The 23935-nt window shown below is 37.4% G+C and overlaps 1 protein-coding gene across 1 annotated transcript in view; it reads right to left on the bottom strand.

Moving 5' to 3' along the window:
* Positions 1-23935, bottom strand: part of COL24A1 (collagen type XXIV alpha 1 chain) — a 369727-nt gene that overhangs the window by 171419 nt on the left and 174373 nt on the right. The window contains exons 21-24 of the mRNA XM_027873950.1: positions 15215-15268; positions 4972-5025; positions 3740-3784; positions 1527-1580 (exon numbers count right to left, since the gene is read on the bottom strand). Of these exons, the coding sequence (XP_027729751.1) occupies positions 1527-1580; positions 3740-3784; positions 4972-5025; positions 15215-15268 (207 nt within the window). The remainder of the gene's footprint in view (positions 1-1526; positions 1581-3739; positions 3785-4971; positions 5026-15214; positions 15269-23935) is intronic.

The raw sequence follows: 23935 nt of genomic DNA, 5'->3' as shown, positions 1-23935 counted from the left end.
AAGAGTCTCTGTAAGTGTTGGGAGATTCCTTTTGAATACTTAACCTTTTTTAATGTAGCAGATGTCAATACATTTGATTAGGGCTTCTAGAGAATTTAGATGAAAGTGAAGGTTGTTTACTCCGCTCCATGTTCATGAACATCAATTCCCTTGTACAATGGCTTCTCCTTTTTTCTTAAAACACCGATAACATTTATACAGAGCTTTAAGGTTTGAAAAGCACTTTTACTAATATGATCTTATTTAATCCTCATAACAAACTTGGGAGGGAGGTGCTGTTATACATATTTTACAAATGAGAAAAATGAGTCTGAGAGAGGTTAAGTGACTTTTTCAGGGTCACAGAGCTAATAAGTTTCTAAAACCAGATTTGAACTCAGATCTTCCTTCCTCCAGGTCCAGCACTCTGTCCGTTGCATCATCTAGTGGCCCCTGGTACTTCTCCTACTCCTCCACAAAACTTTTTCCCACTGAAGCATGCAGTAGAAAGTACAAACCCCCAACTCTGGCCCCAGAAGGCTAATATATGCTATATTCTGTTTTATAAAATAGTACTTTATATGGTCTTATCTAACATTAAAGGGACCAAAAGGAATTTAATATTTCTTTTCTACTCCAAAAGACACTTTAGGACCTTAGAATAATCCAGTAATCATTATAAAACATCATTATCATTATACTGTAGGCATGTTTAAGGGACAGTTTGGGACTACCAGTTAATAGGGTTGTCTGGTTAACAGAATGCTGGAAAGTAGAATTTCCAACATTATATACTTAAGACTCTAAGAGTTGGTGAACAGAACTTTAGAGAAACCATTCACTAACTCTCATCCTTCTTTACTATTTGATGTCACAGAAATGCTAATAGAGTCAGAGATTTTGAACTGCAAAGGATCTAAGATAAATCTGACAGAAAAGATAATTCATAGCTTTCAGAAAAAATAGTATAAATATTCGTATTATCTTTTTCTTTACTATTCAAATTAAAAAAAATTCTTTAGATCATAATATCCTTTAATTTCTACTTCAGTAGGGGGTAGAGGCTCTGTTCGTGGAGCTTAGTCTCTGGCAGATTCTACCAAAGAGGAAATGGCCTCAAATACAGACCCAGTGACTCACTACCTATGCCTATTGCGAAAGGATAAGTCTAGCTGTTTGCAGAGGGTCACCACCGGGTTGTCCAAGAATGAGTTTTCTAGACACAGCAATTCTCAAATAACTAAAAGGTTTGCGCTCTGTGTCAATGCAGACAATATCCATTCCAGTGAAGTTAGAAATCTTTCAAATACAGAAGCATTTTTTAAGGTCAATTTAATTTCTTTCCGGTCTCAATATTCTCTGTCTCTGTCTGTCTTTCTGTCTTTGTCTCTCTATCTCTCTGTCTCTCTGTCTCTCTGTGTATCTGTCTCTCTCTCTCTCTCTCCCCGTCTCTCTCCTCATCTCTCTCTCTATCTCTGTCTCTGTCTTTGTCTCTCTGTCTCTATCTTTCTCTCTTCATAAATCCATAAATAACAGAAAAGTTATACCTTCAAACCATCTGGTCCAGGTTCACCTGCGTATCCCTTCCGACCTGGTTTTCCCTACAATGCAAAGGGACAGAAAAGAAAGAGAGATTGTTTTGCAAATTGATTTTATATACAGTCTCCCAGTTTTAAAAATTGTCCCTTGAGGGTTGTCACATTTTTATTTCTCTTGGCAGCCAATACAAATATTTGACAAAGATTCAATTATTTCATTCGAATCTCATTTAGCAGGTGTCAGCCCCTCATATAACCCAAAGGTTCTGAATTTGGGGTCCTTGGAGTTGCTTTATCAAGTTTGCTTTCAAGAAATACAGGATCATGTGATTTAGAGCTGGAGGGGAACTTCAAGGTCAAGCCCTTAATTTTTACAGATGGAAAAATGAGGCACAGAGACAGGAAAGGACTTTTGCAAGGTGATGTGGGTAGGAGGTGGCAGAGTTGGGATACAATCTCATGCGATCCAACCTCAAAGCCCATACTCTTGATTGGGAAAGTTGAAGCCACTTATCTTGATCTGTAAAACTATACCTCTATGTCTTTGTGTATTGTCTTTGTCTTTCCTTCTGTCTCTGAAGGAGAGGTGCCCCTTCTACTTCTCAAGGCCATTTTCTCTACTTCAGTTTAGTTCAACAAACATTTAATAATTGCCTAACATATGCAAGACACTGTGCTAGGCACTGGAGATAGAAAGATGTAAATTAAACATAATTTATTATCTCTGCTTCCCTCGCCCACCACCCCCATTTGACTATAAGTTCCTAGAATGCAGGAATTGCACCATTTTTTAAATCTCTATATCTCCTGTGCCCAGCACGGTATCTTATATATAGTTGTTGATAAATAATGATAATTCACATTTATGTAGGGTTTTAAAGGCTGTAAAGTGCTTCCCATACAAGAGCCTTATAAGGTACATATGGTAATTAAGGCATGTATTATTATGCCCATTTTAAAGATGAGGAGACTAAGGCACTGAATGGTTAAGGTATCATGACCAAATCACCACAAATATAATAAGGGCCACAGTCAGGATTTGAACCTAGGCCTTCCCGGCTTTTAGTCCAGTGTTCTATCCACTGTGCTTATATGCTGCCTCTCCATAAATACTCTTTGAATTTAAAGTGGATTAATAGAGACAAAAAACTTGCATAATTTAGGTTAAGAAATCTGTCTTGGGGCTTGAGTGAAGAAGTTGTGCTTGTCCAGGTAAAAGGAAAATTTGTAACTCTGTACTTTTTTTTTATTAGGTAGACATGGTCTTAGCAAGTTATTCGCTCAATAGTAGAGGTATCACTGTTAGCTTTACAGGTTAATCAAACAACCTTGGTGATTAATCTTCTGAAATAGCCATGCATTCTTCCTATCATAGAGTTCTACTAGGAAAAAAAAAACAAAACACCCAAATCCTACATTTCTCCGACTTTGAAAGTATAAACCCTCTGAGTCACATAAGACAAGGTTCATCTAATTATTTTTAAGGTAATGTGGTCACTGATGCAGCTTCTATTCACCCGTGATATTTTAGATTTCTCTAAAACAAAAATTTAAAAGTAGCTTCATTTCTCCCAAGGAGTTAGTGACCTAATAGTAAGATGGGGTAGAGAAAAAGTTATTTCTGAAAAGGTACATAAATTTGGAGAACTTTCATTCTATTCCTTGTTCTAAAGGAAAAATGAGGTGCTTTTAATTCAAGCTTTGATGGATGCTTCTTAAGTCACTATATCTCAATGAAAGTTGATATTTTAACAAATCTGTAGAGGTAGAGGATTGATTATACTTATGTTTTAAAATCCATTTACGGAACTTGAAAACACTTCATAGGTTATACAAGGGAAATTCCTTAAAGGAGTGATGGACAAAAGTACATTTCTGTTCTTTGCAATTTTGTTGACCCACATGGAGAATAGATTATCCGGCTAAATGGCTAAATGGCTAAAATATCTGTAATGATAGAAAATTTAGAGAAACATTAGATATGATTTGCATAAATGACTGATGCTATTAGAGAAATGAGTAAATATTTAACAGTATATATTGTCCTTTAATAAGTCCCCCCCCCCCAAATTCAACTGATTGGACTCTGTTTTGACTTTTAAAAAAAATTGCTTTAGGTTAAAGTATACTCTGGTTATTTATATTCCATTGTGTAAGATATGGATTTATGTTCTAGAGAAGCACTTGCAGTTTTCAAAAAATATTACATATGTGATACCTACTCGTGGACCCAGCTCTCCAAAGGGTCCTACTGGTCCTTCTTCTCCCTAAAAAATTAATTAAGACTTTTTTGTTACTTTAAAGAAAGTATTTAAAAACCCATAAATTATTATTTCCCCCCATTTCTGAAGAAATTTGAAGCCATTTTGAAACATTGGTAGTATAGTGATTTTCAACCTTTTTTAGAGTTGTGATACCCCCATCAGGTATTTTTGAATGTGACAATCCTTAAAAATGCTATAGGGCATACACTTATTCCTTAAAATTTAAATTAAATTTAAATTGAATTAAAGTGAATTTGAAAAAAATTAAGGGTTATTTCCTTATTTTTAAAAGTTTCATAATATCATAGGATATTGAAAAACTAGGGCTGGTAATAAATGGTATAATTAATTAGTGAATAGTTTTTAACCTCTAAATGAGAGAACTCTGCCAGTCTACTTACTTGGAAATCTCCATTACAACCTTAGGGCATATTCTTTGTACATGAAGTCCTTTATCTGACAGAATATTTACCCTAGCAAAAAGCTGATAAGAATGCTCTCTCTTAGCACATTTTCAAATATTGTTCAACCTCTAACAGTTTATAGGCCCAGTAGTTTGAAATCATCTGTAACAGTATATTTCAAATATGCTATGTTCTTCTTAGATATAGACTTAAAAGGACATGAATCATCTATATGGAAAATTTAATTATTGGAAATATTTTACTTCAAAACACCAAGAACCTCAAATCTGATGTTAAATATTTTATATGCTATTAAATGACTCATTCACAAAGAATAAAACTTTCTTCCCTTTTGGATATCTTTTATGTATGGTTTACTATGTCTGAACAACCTGTAGAGAAATCTATCTAACAGTATAATCTATTCTGTTTAATTTGGTTCATGAACATTTCTTCCACATCAATTAAAAAGAAGGCTCCTTAAGTTGGAAATACAAAATGGTAAACATGACTTAAATTTTGGAACATTAATGAAATGTTAAATCCATATTCTGTAGGCATGCCATGGAGACCACTGACATCAATCCCTTAGTGGATATGGAGCGCTAAGAAATAACTGAAAACTCCATTTAATACCTGCCAAAATAGAATGGAAACTTGAAATCCTCCATGGCAAAAATGACACATCCCACAGCAACATTTCCTTTAAGCAAAATGTTAAAGTCTACATAAGAAGGCAAAAATAAGCAAGAAAAGATGCTGAGTGGGCACTGATTTTTCTCATACCTCAGTTCCTTTGGGACCAGGAGGTCCGGGAGGCCCTCGATTTCCCAGAAGTCCCTGAAAGCAAAAAAAAAATCCACAATAAGTTTTTAGCATGATGTGTCAATCAATTAAGCAATTCAAGGAACATATATTAAGCACTTACTATGTTCAAAAGTGCTAGGAACCCAGAGACAAAAGTGAAATGACTATCAGAGGTAGTGAGATTTATTGGAGAACTGAGCTTTGAACAGAGTAAGATTGTAGAACTTAGAGATGGAAGGAAATTGAGGTAATCTAATCTACTCTACTTCATTTTACAGATGAGGAGACTAAGGCATAGAGGTGTTAAATAACATGCCCAAGGTCACACAGGGAGTAAAAAGTAGAGCCTATATTTGAACTCAGTTCCTCTGACTCCAAATCTAGTGGTCTTTCAAGTCTACCATGTTGTGTCATGACTTCCAGATTTTATATACATGTACATACACATTTCTACTTAGAAGGGAGTATGAAGTCTGAAGTGCTTAGAAAAAGTTTATAGATCTAATGAAATAAAAGCCTGAATTTTATTAGTTACTTAAGTAAAAAGAGAGGAATTATTCACTAGCCAGAAGGAATAGAGTTAAATAGTTTGCTCTCTGAAAGAAATCAGGTTCAAATAAATATTTATTCAACATGATGACATTTTGTTTATTCGACTTGGTGGCATGCTTGGTCTCTCTAGCTACTGAGCAGACTAAAGTGCTTTAATTCAAGCTAAAATTCTATGATTCTAAGTACGTTCTTTGAAAATGACAGGGAGAAGAATCATACCCCCGAGTTTCATAAATATCCACCAGAGGGCACTCAACCTCCTGTGATTTTTGCACACGGATACATAAACTTGAATCAATGAATTGAGCTGGAGGGAATCTTAGAGATGTTCTATCCACATTTTAAAAATGAGGAAATTGAGGTCCATAGAAGTTAAATGACTTGACCAAAGTAATATGGCTGAGGCCCATCTCTAAGGTCCCTTCCAGCTCACAGTATCAATTCTAGAATCTAGATCTTCTGATTTCCTGTTCCAATGCCTTTCTCTTAGGTTGCAATTCTGGGCAGTCATTGAGTAGTGGGATGCATAGCTGGTAAAAGTCTACTCCAAGAATGCCAGGGTTGTTGATCAATAAAATAATGAGTCGGACACTTCGCGAACTTGAAGTATTTTATAAGGGTCAACAATTATTATTATTATAGTAGTTAGGGTTTTTATAGTGATTATTCTGGGACCAGGATCCAGGTATTGATGTTGACCAGGGCCAATCTACATTCACTGAAGGAGAAATGATGACAGTAGCTTCCTTCTACTTGCTTTTTTCCCCATCAAGCTCTCCTATATATTGCTGTCAAATTAATCTTCCTAAAACACAATTTTAAGTTATGTTATTCCTATATATAAAGGTCTCCAATGGTTCCCTCTTGTTTACAGGACAAATTTCAACTTCCTTAGATCACTATTCAAGGACTTTCATAATCTATCCTAGCTTCCCTTTTCCATTTAATCTAATTATACACCAACATAAAAACTTTTGCTTTGGATAAATTGATCTATTTACTGTTTCCCTGTTTATGGCCCTTGTCTCCATATGTTTATCTTGTGATGTTTGTATGATTAAACTTCCATGTATATATGTGTAACTTTTAAAAAGTATAATAGCATTATCTTTTGTAAGCATATCAGAGACTTATGAACTGTTACAAATCTAACTGCTTGTAAGTTATTATTTTAAAGTCTACTAACATAAACAAACTAACTATATGCCTTCAGTGTTGGCTCATCTAAGTTCTCAAATCTGGTGAGTAAAATCAGATGAAATATCTCAGTTTTTAAAAATTATCCATCAGAAACAGGCATTCCTCACTGGTACTCAAAAAAGTCTAGCTGCCGACCTTTGCTTTTGCCACTAGGTGGCGATGTGGGAGTGTACAACTAGTTGCCTGGTCCTCAAAAGTTAATTAAATCGAGGCCACCAAGATTTATTAAATGTCTTATGTGAAAGATGCTGAGGTTACAGAGATAAAACAATGAATAAAAACCTGTCCCTGTCCCCTAATAAACAGATAAGCATATACATCACTGTTTAAGATGGAAGGAGAGACAATCCCCACAGAAAAACAGACTTGGGGACGCTAGAGAAGCAGCCTCTTCTCTCATGGAATTAACACTAGAAGAAGAGAGCAAAGTACTCCAATTGCTATTACTATGCCTACAATTGTAGGGTTATGAGAGCAACACATTGGTACTGAACAGAAATTGCTCATTCTCTCTACAGAAGGTTTAGCTCCCGAATTTCTAGGAACTTGACATTGTCCAAGAAATCCTCTCTCCCCTATCACGAAACCTAGCTCCTGGGACTGTTTAAGAATTCAGCTTTGTCCAAGAAATTTCCCCTTCTCTCTCCAGGAGATTAGGTTTCAGGAATTCTTAACTCTTTTATGGAAACTGAGGATGAAGACTTCCCACCATTCAGCCATGTGCCTCCCCTTTTTGCAGGAGTCATTTCTCATGTAAAAGAGTTAAGTTACTGCCTTTCTAAAGCTAGGGCCAAGAACTCTAGATTCAGGAACTCTTTAGAAGTGACATGGCCAAGAGGCCCAGCCTATGCTTCACAACTATTAGTAGGACTCTGTTAGGCCCTGTGCCCTACATTATGCCTCCAAGGCTCTTACACCAATTCAAGCAGGGGTTCTTAATCTTTTTATGTGTGTTGCAGACCCCTTTGGTAGTCTGATGAAGCCTAGGAATTCTTCAAAAAATGTTTTTAATTGCATAAAATAAAATACATAGGATTACAAAGGAAATCAATTATACTGAAATACAGTTATTAAGATATTAAAATAAAAAACCAAGTTCATGAACCCTAGGTGAAGAATCACTGGTCTTGAAGTATGTTTTCATACTCTTGGCTCCATGGTACCCCTTCCCTCCCTTCATAGAACGTTATCAATCAAAAGCTTTTCTTCAAGCGTCTTTATGTTAGTAAAAAGTTTAATTGGATTAAATAGAAGATAATAAAAGCAGAAGCATTGTTTCCATGTTAACATAGATTTTATATCCCATCCAGTCATTGGACCCAGAAGCAGAAATCTCTTTTAGCCTTTAGAGTCTGACCATCTGACTCGGTCTGCCTGCCGCTCTTTTTCTTTTTCATTCATCTCCTAATCACAGCATAGAATTGGGTATAACAATTAACCTGGAAGTTCAGTGTTCCATTTTCAGCATTCCGTCTCCTTGTGAAAGGGAGTGTGATAAATGCAGTTAATTCACGACCAACTGTCTGCACTGAGATTAGAGAGATGTCCAAGCTTTCATGATGGTTGCAGGAGCATGGGGATCAGAGAACACAAGATCACTCCCTAGGGTCTCAGGAGCAGGAGTCTGAGTGTGCCAATTTGTCTCTCATGCATTTATCTATCCTTGTGACTTCCAGCACCGAAATAATATGCTGATAAAATGCTGACATAGCCAGCCTCATTGCCCCAGATCAGACAATGACAGAAGGACAAAGGCACCTCAGCCATCGCTGTATCCCTCTCAGTTCTTGTCTGTTTCATCCTCAAAGGTCCTTCCAGTCCTGTGCCAGTCAATGTTCTCTACCTGTCAGCCCAGGAGATCAAACAGGGGGGCTGAAGCTATGTCAGCATGCCAGAGGAGTGCTAGGGAATTTGGAATGCCTCAGTTACATCTTAATTTTTTAAAGATCTATATTTATAACCAAAAAGGGAGATGTCTTGGCTAACATGCTAGTTATAATCTCCCCAAGTAGATTGTAAAGGTGTTGATAAATAATGTGTTTTGCAGATTTTTTTGTGCTAGAATAAAACCTTGCACGTATGTAGACATTCACTCAAAAAACATTGACTGACTCCTGCTTGGATAATGACAAATGGTTGCTCTAATAAAGTAAGCACCTATGTGTTTATTATGGTTTGGTTTTGTTCAGTCGTGTCTGATTCTTTGTGACTCCATTTGGGGTTTTCTTGGCAAAGATACTGGAGTGGTTCACCATTTCCTTCTCCAGCTCATTTTACAGATGAGGAAACTGAGGCAAATAGGGTTAAGTGACTTGCCCAGAATCACACATCCAGTAAGTGTCTGAGGCCAGATTTGAACTCACAAAGATTAGTCTCCCTGACTCTAGGCCTGGCACTCTATTTACTGTGCCACCCAGCTGTCCTGGGTTTATTGTAACCCATGTTGTAATGTGAATCTGAAAGCTTAACAGATGGGATGCTTAGTTTGGGTGTTGCTCTGCTCCACTATTTTCACTTGCATTAAGACACATATCATGGTCCTACAAAACTATGGAACAAAATACTACATATGGTAACAGTAACAGACATTTCTATTTCTTTTTCTTTTTCTTTCTTTCTTTTTTTTTTTTGGTGAGGAAAATGGGGTTAAGTCACTTGCCCAGAGTCACACAGCTAGGAGATATTATGTGTTTGAGGTTGGATTTGAACTCAGGTCCTCCTAACTTCAGGGCTGGTGCTCTACCCACCGCACCACCTACCTGCCCCCAGACATTCCTATTTAGAAGTGGCTTCACAAGTAGACTTTCTCTGGAAATGCTTGTGGATGAGTGAATGACAGTCGAACATCCTTGGTTCCATGGCTCAAACAATAACATTTTATAGCAACAAAGAAATGATTTTTGTTTGTTTCAGAGTAGAGGCTATCCATTGGGTAATTTTACTTTCTTCAGAATAATAAAAATGTGGTTTCTCTAACGTTATTGAGAGTCATATAAAATTGAATATTTGCAAGTCAACGGCTAGATTTTGTAGCTCTCAATAAGACTTATTGAGTCAAGCATATAAAACTATCTACAAAAATGCACACACAAATAGATTTCATAATTAACAAATTCATGTTTAACAAAAGTTTCTAATCCTATTTTGAGGTTTTAGGCAATGAAGAATATGAAGGACTTCTTCAGAGCAATGCCAGAATGCTCTGGAAACAATTCGACTTGTCTGCAAACGAGGCTACCCTAGATTTCAGTGAAGCTATCCTAACTAATGTTTTATAAAACACTTAAGAGCAGTTTATATGATCAGCATAATATAAATTAACCATCTACAAGCAAATAATAAAACATGTATGATTAGGAGATGATATAATGATATAATGACTCAAGCATTGGCTTGAGTCAAAGGATCTGGGTTCGAATTTCACTTCTGATACTGTGTGAATTTATGCAAATCAATTCAACTCCTTGGGCCTTACTTTCCTGATATGTAAAACGAGGAGCTCTGATTAGATGGCCTCTAAGTTCTTTCTGTCTATATCTCTATGATTCCCTGATAATAACAGCAGCAGTAGCAGCAGCAACAACTCTACATTTTTATGCTTGGTAGTGTCTCCTTTTGTCTTATACATTACTCAAAGCAAAACTCATTTCAAGACAAATTTTAAAAAGGGAAAAAAACCCAATTCCTTCATCACCTTTAAATATAGTTATTTTTTTTCTTTCACAGCCTTTTGAACTATAAAACAAAATAAAAATACTTTTAATAAAAAAATCCTAAAAAGGATTATCAGATTCTTATAATCTAGCCACTGCTTAGATTCTTATAATCTAGCCACTGCTTACCCATGTTCAGACTTCTTAAGAGTCTGCCCAATATGATGGATGTTCTAATAAACCTTGTCTTTAGCTGAAAAAAAAAAGATCCTACCATCCCTTCAAGCTATTGTCCTATATCTTATTTCTCTTTTCAAGCAAAACTTCACTGTCGGCACTTACTGCCTCCCCTCCTCTCATTCACTTCTCATCACTTTGCATTCTGACTTTTGACCTGATCACTCAACTGAAACTGCTCTTCTGATTTACTGATGATCTTTTAATTAATGCTCTTTTCTCAGTACAGATCCTTCCTGTGGGCTGCATTTGACACTGTTGAGGACCCTCTACTCTTAGGTAGCCTCTCTTAGGGTTTCCATGGCACTACCCTCTCTTGGCTCACCTACTAGCTTTCTCAGGCTCGTTCATTATTCACATCACATTCTCTAATTGTGGATATTCCTCAAGGTTTTTTGTTACATTCTCTTCTCTTCTCCCTCTATACTCCTTTTCTCTCAGTAATCTCATCAGTTCCCATGGGCTTAACTACCATCTATGCCAATGACTCTCAGAACTAGGTATTCAACTCCAATCTCTCCACCAAGTTCCAGTTCCATCACAAACTGCCTATTGGATATTTCAACCTGAATATCCCAAAGATATATTAAATTTAACAAGCCTGAAACTGAATTCATTGTCTTTTCCCCAACCCTTACCATCTTCCACACTTCCCTATTTCTATATAAGGTACCAGCATCCTTCCAGTATCTTAGGTTTTTAATCTTGGTGTCCTCCTTCTCACTATCCCTCACCCCACCTACCCAGTTCGTTGCCAAATCTTGCCGTTTCTACCATCAGGGCATCTTTTACCTCAGATCTCCTCTCTCTATTCACTCCATTCACATAGCTACCACCTCATTTCAGACCCTCATTATCACTTGCCTAGATTACTGTAACAGCCTCCTATTAGCACCCTTTCCTCAAGTCCCTCACCATTCAGTTCTATTCTACACACTTCTGCATAGTAACTTTCCTTAAGCAGAGATCATTTCATACATTCCAATGACTTTCTATTGCCCTTATGATAAATATAAACATCTCTGCTTAGTTTTTTTTCCTGCTTAGCTTTTAAAGCCCTATATAACCTGGCCCCAACCTACCTTTCCAGAATCATTGGATATTATTCTCCATCTCATACTTTGTAATCTAGCCAAATTGGTTTCTCTGTTCCTCACTCATAATACTGCTTCTCAGGACATGGAGTCAGGATGAGTTGGATTCAGGTCGTGCCTCTGACACATACTTGGGTTGTACATCCTTGGGGAAGTCACTCAAACTTTCCATGCCCCAGGAAATTTTCTTAGAATATAACGACTTGGTTGTTTGAAGTTGTTCTTAGAACAATCTTGCTGTTACTGTGTACAACATTCTCTTGGTTCTGCTCATTTCACTCTTCGCTGTTTGATGCAAGTCTTTCTATGTTTTTCTAAAGTCAACCAACTCCTTATTTAGCACAATAGTACTCCATCACAATCAAATGCCAAAACTTATTTAGCCATTCTCCAATTGATAAGCATCCCTTCAATTTCCAGTTCTTTGCCATAACAAAGAAAGCTGCTATAGATATTGTAGAATATGTAAATTTTTTCCTTTTCCTCTAATCACTTTGGGGAACAGAACCAATAGTGGCATTGCTGGGTCAAATGGTATGGTAACTTTTTCTAGGGTAGGGTGTAGGGTGGGGAGGGAGGGAGGAAAAAAAGTTCATATAAGGAAACAAAAGAAAACTTAGAAGGAAGCCACGAAAGGAAGGGTAGCTTTGCAAATGACATGTATTTGTTAGGTTTTTCTTTTCTTTTTTTAAGTAAACAGTGTGAAATGGAAATATATAGTTTTACATTGAATCTTCTTTTTATGTTGTGCTGTGTATGTGGAAATGTTCTTTTTTTTGCCTTTTTATATTTAAGTTCAAAATGAATAATTTAAAGAAAAAAGCAGTTGTAGATCTGCAGGTAGTGGAAGTTTTCTCACTTGGAGTTCTCTATCTGACAATAAAACCAGAGTTCCAGACTATAAAGAAACCCCAACAAAAACAAAAACCCCATCCCCAATCCTATATAAACAGAGGTGCCATCTCTGTAGATACAAAGTGAAGAAATAGAAGCACATGTGAGCTGATCATTGCAATCATACTTGTAATTGATGGCAATTACCAATCTGTTAAGGTTGAGTGCCCTATTTTAATTAACCTATTTTTTAAAAATAATATTTTATTTTCCCCCAATTACATGTAAAACTTTTCATACATAAGTGGATATAGGGGAAAATAAGTCTTGTTAACAACTTGAACATCTAATACAAATGACTCAAACTTTTCTCATTGTTCCTTCTGTGAGGTCTCAAGCTTGAAGCTGGGAGAGGCAGTGAGGTAGATGGCTCTAAACCATGTTGAATTCCTTAGAAAAACAATACTTATTTTTAATTGAATGCAATCTGCACCAAACCATTTTTTAAAAATTTCTATCCATTTCTACCACTGTTCGCTCTTGTGATGGATATCTTTCTTGATAATTAATGGAAATTCCACTTCTGAAAAAAAAGAGCAGGCAGCCTTAGAGAGAGGCAGTATAGAAATGTAGGAGTGGATAAATAGTTAAAATCAGAAACTATAGAGAGAATTCTTCAAATCACTAGGTAGTTGGAGACTGTAAGTTCTAATGTTGAACATTTCTAGACTCAAGCAATTATGCCCTGTTTAGCATAATAAGCTGCATAAAGAAACTTTTGGGATTTGGTAACTTTCCATCCCAAATGTAAGCTACCAATTCTTGTTTAGACCAGATTGTCTAATGCAGTATTTCATGAGACCAATGTTCTGAAGAAAGAATGTACAGTTTTGGAAAATTATAAAATTCATTTGTCAAACAAACCTTGGAGTCTTAGATCGTGACTATAGACTTCTGAAATATTGGTTTATTTTAGTGGACTAAAAATACTTATTACTAAAATGTAAGAGACTGCTAGGCTCCAAGGTAACAAAGATGAAAAAAAATTATACAATCCCTGCCTTCAAAAGGATTACAGTCTTACAAAGAACGTCATAATTAATTTTTCTTTTAATCTCAGGAACCTCTATATAGGGAGGCTACATGATCTTGGAATCAGAAGACCTGTTTTGAATTTCTGTTTCTTATTCTTACTATCTGTGTGACTTTGGGCAAGTCAAGCAACCTCTGTTAGAAGTTTTAAAATGGAGATGATAGTATCTAACCTACTTATGTCTTAAGGTGGTAAGTATCAAATGGGATCAGGTATGTGAATGTACTTTGCAAATGACATAAATGTAAGGTATTTAAACATTATGTGAGGCAATGTGAATTAAAAGATGTGTGGTGTCAGGAAAAACACGCCAGACTGGGTTTCGGCATACCTGGGTTCTAGTCCTGGCTCTGCCATTTACTAGTCATGTGACCTTGGATAAGTCCCTTCATCTCTCTGGCCTCAGTTTCCTTATCTGTAAAATGAGGGGGTGGTATCAGACATAGTGATATCTAAGGTCTCTGAAAGCTCCAAGATTCTATGGTTCTAAATTTTGAGTATTAAAACTATATATATAGGCTGCTAAAAGACAATCTTTCATATGAATTTTCAGGAAAAACTGTCATAAATAAAATCATATATGCTGACAATAGCTTAATCTTACACTTAACTAGCTAGTACATTTAATTTAGATAATGAATGTAAAGCCCTTAGCACAGCGCCTGGCATACAATAAGCACTATATAAATAATGGCTATTATGATTGTGATTATCTTCATTAATGGTGGTGGGTAGTGAGTTCATATTCCACAAATTAATTTCATCAGATTTTGACAATCCTTCAATGAGAATGTGAATAAACTTTTTAAAAGAAAATTTGGATTACTCTTTTCTAATCATCTTCCATTTTTTAGCAAGCATTAAACTTTATCTTTGAATACATATTTGGTAGCCTAGATGGAAGCAAATGAGGGAGAGGACACAATTGCTTCCCTATTTGTTAGTTTCTCTTAGATAATCAACAATATGGAAAGGGAAGAATGCTTGGATCTAATTATTTTTGCTAACTACCAACTTAAAATAAAGAATGCTTTGGTTGAATCATTTTAGATAGCTACCAGTGCTCATTTCTTAGCTATGGAGCAGGTCTGGGTCACTGAAAACATGGTTTTATTTTCCATTGTTCCAGGGCTTCAGTAACCAGACTAGTTATTTTTGACTGGGTTATCTTCATATTTTACTTCTCCCACCTGTCCCAAGAGATTCCATCAGAATGGCTTCCCTGTTTTGCAAATTTGGAAACCTGAAAGATCAAGCTGAGAACAATCATTACCACTTACCTGGACCCTACTGATTTACAACATGCTTTGAATAAAGGGTAGGCATGAGATAACCGAACTTTTCAATTGCTCCTTACACATCTTGAAACAAGCTGTGTAATGTAAAAGTTTCCAAATGGTTCACAGACACTAGTTATTTTATAGGTTGTAAAGGAATATTCTCCTATCTCCATCATCTTCTCTACATTCTTGGAAAACAGAGGACTTTGAACATCAATTTTTATCACTTCCACATTACAGCATAATAAAAATCCTGAATAACAGATATTTTTGTTTTACCTTTGGTCCTTCGGGGCCATTTTGCCCAGGAATGCCAATATCTCCAGGAAAACCCTAATGAAAAATGTAAAAAAGTAAAATTTTACATGCAGAATTATCTTTCTATGAAAAAGCACAAATCTGATAGGCATCTCAAAATTTCCTTTAGACTTTTCAAAGGCCAAAACCATTAAAATAAGGCCTACCTCCTAAGCACATGATATTTGGGACCTTCATTTCTAGGACTTTGCAATTTGCATTGATGGAGGGAATAGTCACACAGATGAGACCACAGAGAGACTGCAATAATTATTCTGTTGAAAAAGCCATCAAGTTTTGGAACCATGTTCAAGTTTAACCAATGGCATGAAGGGCTTTTTTTTTTCCTTTTTTAAGTATCACATTCTATTTCACTACAACAAAGTCTTGCTCTGATGCCTTATAAGTGACTCTGGATTTTCAAAGGTGATGCTAAGTGTACCACAAGTTTCAACAGATTCTTTCAAGCTGGAAAGACTTCAAACGTGGATCCAGTGATGATCTGTGTATCTATGGCTTCAGTATTAACCTAGCTAAGTTTGCAGCAGCAGCAGCAAAAACAACAGTACCAATCTGACCACTGGATGAAGCCACAGTCACTCCTGAAAACCTTCACAGATATAACAAGGTTGCGAACTGCAACAATAAAGAGAGTATGCTACTCGAAGTATTATTGAAGGGATATAGTTGTGTTAGTTTATGTGTGATGTGAGATATATTATGTTTGTTTGCATTATATTTGGTGAGATGAAGTCTGGTATTATGTGACCCTGGACAAGTCATTGAACCCTGTTTGCCTCAGTTTCCTCATCTATAAAATGAACTGGAGAAGGAAATGGCAAACCACTCTAGAATCTTTGCCAAGAAAACTCCAAATGTGGTCATGGAGAGTCAGACCTGACTGAAATTACTCAACAACCACAACATGTCCCAAGCACAGTGTTAAGCATGGGGGATACCAAGATAGGCAAAAAATGATCCCTGCTCTCAAGGAGCTTACAGTCCAATGGAGAAATAGCATGCAAACAACTATGTTTGCAAAGAAGATATATGCAGGATAAATTGGGGATAGACTTACAGAGAAGATACTAAGATTAATGGCTGAAAAAAGACTCTTTGCAGAAGATGGCACTTTAATTGAGACTTGAAAGAAGCCAGGGTAAATGAGGAGGTAGCTAGCACTGAGGAAGGAGAGAGTTCTAGGGTATGAGAGACAGCTAGTAAAAATGCAGTCCTATAGAGTGTCCTATGTGAGGAACGACAAGGGGGCCAGTGCCTTGGGATCACAGAGTTCATGGATGGGGAATAAGGTGTAAGAAAACTAGAAAGGTAAGAAGAAAGCATGTTATAAAGAGTTTTGAAAGCCAGAGGATTTTCTATTTGACCCTGGAGGTAATAAGGAACATCAAGTTTATTGAATAGTGGGGTGGTATGGTCAGACCTATGCTTCAGGAAGATCATTTTGACAGCTGAGCAGAGGATGGCCGAGGGAGGGACTTGAGGCAGGAAGACCAACCAGCAGGCTGTTGTGATAGCCAGGCATGAGGTGAAGAGGGCCCACCATGAGGTGACCAGGGTAGTGGTAGTGCCAGAGGAGAGAGGAGGGAATATATGAGATGTCACAAACATAGAAATGATTGGACTTGACACCTGATTGGATATGGGGAGGGGCAGTTAGAGAAACTAAGGCTTTGAAGATGATAGCAAGGCTCTGAGAATGGTGACTAGGATAATGATGGTACCATTGAAGGTGAAGTTAGGAAGTCGAGGGAGGGCAGTTTATTTGCCAAAAAGATAATGAGTTCAATTGTGAGTTTCAGATGTCTATGAGATATCCCGTTCTAGTAGCTCGATAGGTAGTTGCGGATGCAATACTGTGAGTTGGCAGAGAGGTAAGGGCTGGACAAATAGATTTAAGAATTGTCTGTGTAGAGACGATAAATCCATCAGTCTGAGAATGGTAATTGTCACATTAGATGGTAGATTGGAATCCAAGATGATCTAGTATACCTCGGTATATACTAGCCCATTTTATACTAAGCTAAGTACTATATATTGATAAGCTTGGAAAAAAATATTTAGGATAGCAATAGGACTGGAGACCATACAAAAATTGGGTAAAGGGGCTGAGGTTGTTTATCCTGACAGAGAAAAGACCTAGGGGAGCCATGATAATGATTCTCAAATATCTGAAAGATTGTCACATAGATGAAGGATTGGTGGACTTTTTCCTTTAATTAGGAACAAAGCAGAGATTGTTGAAAGGCAGAATTCAACTCCATAAAAAAGCTTTCTCCACATTGGAACCATCCAGAAGTGAAATGGAATCCTTCAAAGAGGGATGGTTTCTGCTGTGTAATTAAAATGGTCAAGATTGGCCCCAAAAAAGAAGTGGGGAGATGTATCTCTCTCTCTCTTCTTTGTGGAAGTGGGAGCCTAAGGGCATGTGACATTGAATATACACTTGCGCAATCAGTTGATGTATTGGTTAGTTTTGCTGAATTGTTTTTTTTTAATTCTTTGTCATAAGAGATGGCTTGCGGGTAGCAAGGGGGAGTTATTTGTAAATTTTGGAAATAAAAGGGATGTAAAAACAAAAAAAAATCAATAAAACAAAAAAAAGAAGCAGTATGTTTATCACTGGAAATCTTCTAGAAAATGTTGGATAATTTATAGTCTTATGAAAAAATGCTCATTAAATACTGTGAATGGGGAGGGGAAGAGAGAAGTCCCTGGGGGAAGATGGTGAGTGATGGGCATTAGGCAAGAACCTCAGAGTCACCAGCAAAGGCACTGTGGGCATTAGAGAAGTGCTGGGGTCTATAGCTGGGGTCATCCTGAAGTCTTTTCTGGATGTCAGAACACAGCTGGGGAAAAAAGACAAACGGGCTGAGAACAGAATAAAGTTCCCTTAGTCATTAGTCAGTAAGTAGTCACTAGTCTGGGATATTACAGGGAAAGTTTCTACTGAGCCATGGGTTGTACTAGATTATCCCTAATTTCAATGTTCTTTATAATTCTGAAATTTTATGATTCCATGAGTTTTAAAATATATAGCTTTAGAACTATTTCTGGATGGATTATAGCAATGGAAAAAATCCTCTTATTTTAAGAGCAAAATAATGTCAGCCTTTTTCCTGGAAACTAAAAGTTAAATTAAACATCTGATATTATTCCCTTTCCAAGAGTGATCAGCCTACACCAATATAACATTTCATTGAAGTATTGAAGTGGAATGACTACCAATTGAGTGTTCAATCCTACCCTAAGGAATGTTATTCTTCCTTAGAATGAAAAGCAAGGCGGGGGGGAGAGAGAAGGAGAGAGAGAGAGAGACAGAGAGACAGAGAAACAGAGAGACAGAGAGAGACAGAGACTGACAGATTGAGACAGAGACAGTTAGAAAACAGGCAGAGAAAGAGGACAGAGATAGATATAGGAAAAGGAATATGGACAGAGATGACAGAAACAGAAGAGAGAGACAAAGAGAGTCATAGACAAAGAGTAAATGTGTATTAGAGGAATAGATGTAGAATGTGTCGAAGCAAGGGAATGCATGACTTAATTTTGACCACTTCCACACTCTTCAAATGATGACTTGGGAGATTAGCCACAGAAGGTTCCTGTATGCCTAGGAGTTAGCAGGAGACAAGAGCTTTTGAAAGAACTGGCTAATCCAGACCACAAGGAACATTTCAAAATTGCTCCTTAAAGAGATGCACTGCTGAGGGTAGCAGACCTAAATAATGCCAGATGAAGCCTTTGAAGCTTTAAAAGAAGAAACCTCTGAGTGTCTGGTTTGTATTCTCTTTAAAAAGGATCAAAACTAAAAATTTTATAAATTTTGTTTAAAAAGAAAAAAATGAAAATGACAATTCCTTCCCATTGAAGTTTTTGAATGCCAAGTGTTCAGCTCAATTAGGTATTTTACAGATGACTTTCAAAATTTTGTAATGAACGAATCTGGCATCTGGCAACAAGAAAAATTAAGAGGATGGAATTTGAGAGTGGAGGCTCAATAACCGGATGCTGAATTTTGTCTCCAAATTCAGTAACTGGAATCAACGGCCAGTGAAAATTCTTCTCTTCCATTTGGGAAGGAAGCTATTGAAAGATAACAATATCACCAAAATGCTGATAGTCGGTAAATTTCAACAAGTAATTGACACAGAAATTTAAAAATTCAAAAAGTTGAGAAACTTCCTGTGGGATTTACCTTTCAGGTAGAAGTAAAAGCACATGCTATGTACCAATACTACTGCCAAGGCTCTCCCCATCCCCAAGCCTCTCCACTTCTGGCTTCTGAAAGAGATCATGTTGCAGGACGGGCTGGAAAAGGAAAAGGATCTGAGAAGAATTTAAAAGGTGAATGAAATTGTACAAATAATTTGGAGTATTTGGGATTTGTAGAAGATCAAAGACTGAGGAGAACAGAAATTGGAGAGATATTGAAACAGAGTTGGAGGAAAGAAACTTGAGCTGAAAGAAGAGAAAGGCTCAATATGAAGGAGGAAAGGAATTGAGAAAGCTGCAAAGAAGAGAAGGATGTTGGTGAAGAAAAGCAAGTATTAATAAAAAAAGCAAAACAAATTGGTAAGGCAAGGCAAGTGAGATAAAATGGAGGAAGTAGGATATGACCCTCAAATTGTGAGATAATATGAAGGACTAAAGATGTCAGGGAAGTGCTAGGGGGTAAGCTATAAACACTGAGGAACAGTCTGAAAGACAAGGACTGAGGACCTCTATTAGTATGAATTACGCAATCACTTGCATTGTGTATGCAAAGTTTGTACACAGTCCAATCATGGCTGTCTCTGCTACCTGAGGAGGCAGAGCCTGTTGTCTGATCACTTTAGTACAGGGACCTCCTGGCTGCCTAAGGAGGGGCAAACCAGCCCAGGTCAGAAATGGAGCAGGTCAACATTCCCATGCCAATAAGTAGTGGGATTTGGCTTATGAATGGTTGTACTTCCAGCCTGGGTGAGATAAAGAAACTCAGTCACTGCAGTGAATATTCTAAACATTTCTATCCTTCCTCAAGACTCCCATACCACCCCCTTCCCAGCCCTCCCAACCTCACTCCCCAAATCGAGGCCTTTCTTCTCCTTTCCTCTTCTCCTTTCCTCTTCTAACACCATTCAGACATCTTCCTTCACTGTCTTCTCCTTCACTCCTATTTCAAATGGAATGGACCTTTACCTTTAGAAAGAGCAACTACAGTTGAGTGATGAAGTCAAAAGTTATACTGCAGAGTGTTAAGCTGAGACTGAGGAGAGAAGAAGTGGGGGCACTGAGTACAGGGGCTTTTTCAAAGCTTTCTCTGAGAAAGAGAAGAGAGATATAGGGCATCAGTTACCACAGAGTACAGTATCTTGTAAAGGAGGGATATCTACTCTCCAACTTCAATCAATCAATCAATAGACCATGTTAGATATTTAAAATCATGCAAATAAAATTACCTTTCCCTTGTCATCTCTTTATCAGGTGAACATTCCTTTATAATTGGGTCAAGAAAGGAAAGGTCTGTTCACTGCTTTTTAAATTTTTTTTTTCTGTTCACTTCTCTAGCTAAACAAACTAACTGCAATCCTCAGGAGTTTTAAACAGATGAGAAACTTTAAGTTGATCAGTCAAAAGATGATCTAGCCCAGTAGTGAAGGACTCAAGGTTGAGAAGGAATTGCTCTTGTGGGCATGGGGAGGAGAAAGTTGTCATCTCTCACTGTTCTCTCCCAATGACCAGGTCACTGGAGAGAAGAGGCCAGTAGGAGACAAGGCATTCATCCAGGAACAGAGAAACAGTCACCTGAAAAAGAAAAGGCTATGTCTGGTGGGGAGAGAAAGAGAGAGAGAGAGAGAGAGAAAGAGAGACACAGAGACACAGAGAGACAGAGAGACAGAGAGGCAGAGACAGACTGAGATCCTGAGGGCAAATTTGGAGCAATACGAATGCAGAGGAATACAGAAGCAGTTTCAAGGAGTGTAATACCTTGCACCTTACTGACTATATACCTTACCAAAGAATTAACCTTGGAGCCCAGAAGAACTACTCTTTTTTTTTTTTTTTTTTTGGCAATTGGGGTTAAGTGGCTTGCCCAGGGTCACACAGCTAGTGTCAAGTGTTTGGTCTGAGGTCAGATTTGAACTCAGGTCCTCCTGACTTCAGGGCTGGTGCTGTATCCACTGCGCCACCTAGCTGCCCCCAGAAGAATACTCTTAAGGGGAACTCTGAGGATATTGTAGAGGGAGAAAAGAACTTCCCATCACCGGGAGTTGTGAGTTACCCCTTGGCCACATGTGTTCTATTCACATGTGGCTGATTACTTTGTACTTTCAGCCTGATCCCATTCTTCCAGAGACTCTGTGTGCTCACATTTTGGGGTAATGTTTTTGTAACTGCTATTCTGACAATATCTTCTTGGCAATGACCTTTTATCAAAGGTAATTAAGTCTGCCTGGTCAAGTGTCTAGGGGAAACCTAGCCCCATAGGGTTTTAGACCTCGAGGGGAAAAGAAGGGTACTCTCAATGGGGACCCAACTTGTGAGTTGGGAGGTAGTTCCAGAGGAGATGTTGCAGTCTAACAAAGGGGCTGTTGTGTTTATTTAAGATAGGGGAACGGTTATGTTTGTAGGGGGCATGGGAGGAATCAGCAAAGCAGAGATTAGGGGAAAGAGAGAGCAGTCAGGGGTAATCTGCTAGAGAAGACGGAGCAGGGTGAGACCAAGGGTACGTACGGAGGATTTGGCCTTAGTGAGGAAAAAAGGGTATTTCCTCATAAGAGAGAATGAAATACCTTTTTTTCTTCTGGGAACTTCTGTGCTGAAATAATAAAGCTAATGCTCCAGGATCCTATAGTTCAGGAATCAATTTACTGGGATTTTGACAGAATCAGTGATTTTGTATATGCGTGTTTGAGTATTTACAGCAACTACATATGAAACTGCTTGAAATATTTGAAATGAGGATGCCATTAAAATCACAAAAATTAGCTTTATTAGAAACACATTACTTCATAAAAATGATAAGGATTAGACTATCCACATCTTTCTAAAATATAAAAGGCTATGCATATTTTTTGGATCACTTGGTAAAAAAAAATCTCTCATCTTTCCCTTAGGGAAAACTCATTGAAGTACCCTAAAGGATTTTCCCCAAGAAATCTTAGAATAAATTATTTTTTAAAATCTTCATCTCTGTTTCTTTCCTGAACAGAAAAAAAAATATTTGACATCAGATCACCTGCCATCTTTATGAAAGCTAAAACTTCATCAGAGGGCTCAGAAGCATATCAGTAATATTAAAAGATAGGGAGGAAGGGGATCTCCATCTCCATACTATTATGGGACAGTTCAAAAACTTGGTCAAAGAACAAAGTTTCGATATTTTTGCAAATGTGTACCTGGATTGTTGCTAAGCAGAGTTATCTGCTTTAATAGGAATTTCAACACTCTAAGAATCTGTAACTTTATCAGTGTGGCTACTTCTTCCACTGACACAGATTACAGCCCGTCAGGGCAGGCTTTCTTGAGTAGGTAAGGCTGAATAAAACCCTCACGTGGCTGCCAGTATTCTCATGTTGTGCATCACCAAACTTACATAGGCTGGTGCACAGAATGTACAACTGCTTGTTTCCAGGCCCGTATCCAAAGTCTTTCCAACTTGGCAGGATCTGCTATTGATTATATTTCACTGGCATAGCTTTAAAGAACCCAATGTCACCTGACTGCCTTGATGATGATGCATTAGAATTGGATTTTAATGGCCTTTTGGATGGACTAAATCTTGATACGTCAGAATCAACATTCAGGATGGAATGATTGATTTTAATGGGTAATTTAAAAATCCTTGTGCGTATATTCTGTCCCCCCCTCACAGTGATGAAATTTCATGACTTAATAAAAGGAAGTGTGATTCAGAGCTTGTAATCTTTAAAATAAACTTCCTTAGCATGAATTATATTGTAAAATTTTTAAAGAGCTTTTAAAATTAGTTGCTAATTTATTTTGAATCCATAATGGAAAAGGTTATGCAATCAAGGCATTTTCTTCTTTCAATGTGCCCTCAAATCTAACCACTGAATCATTACCTGCCAATTTAAAATAACAATTTATAATTAATTATGCTATGTTTCAGTGTTTACAAAATGTTTTCCTGTACATTCACTCCTGAGATGAACAATAGGACCGTGGGGTGAGCAGAATAGGGTTTATTCCCTCAATTTTATAGGTGAAGAAACTGAGGCTCACAGAATGGCCTGCCCAGGGACGCACTATTACCAAGTACAAAACGTAGGCCTATATCTCTGAGCGATACCAAATGAAGAGTGCAGTGGGCTGATCAAAAAGAGAGTCAACAAATGCAAAGTCTTTGACTTGGGTCCAAAAAGTCAATTTTACAACTACAATAAGAAGGAAGGTTGGTTAGATAATAGGTCCAAAATATATCTGGGGGTTTTAGTGGACCGCCAGCTTAATGTGAGTCAGTGGTATGCTGTGTCAGTCAAAAAATCTAACAGATCTTGGCCTACGTTGAAAGACTTGGCTTCCAGGAATAGGCCAATGACAATTCCACCATACTCTGATGTCATGAAGCCTCATCTAGAGTTGTGTCCAGTTAGAGATGACACAGTTTGAGAATAATATGGAAGATCTAGAGAGTGTCTGGTGTAGGGCGAGAAGAATGACAAAGGCAAGTCTGGGTCT

Source organism: Vombatus ursinus, unplaced genomic scaffold, assembly GCF_900497805.2.
Source record: "Vombatus ursinus unplaced genomic scaffold, bare-nosed wombat genome assembly UNPS02014803.1, whole genome shotgun sequence".
NCBI classification, from domain to species: domain Eukaryota; kingdom Metazoa; phylum Chordata; class Mammalia; order Diprotodontia; family Vombatidae; genus Vombatus; species Vombatus ursinus.
Note: the sequence above shows the minus strand (reverse complement) of the source record. Positions and strands in the feature narration are given on the sequence as shown.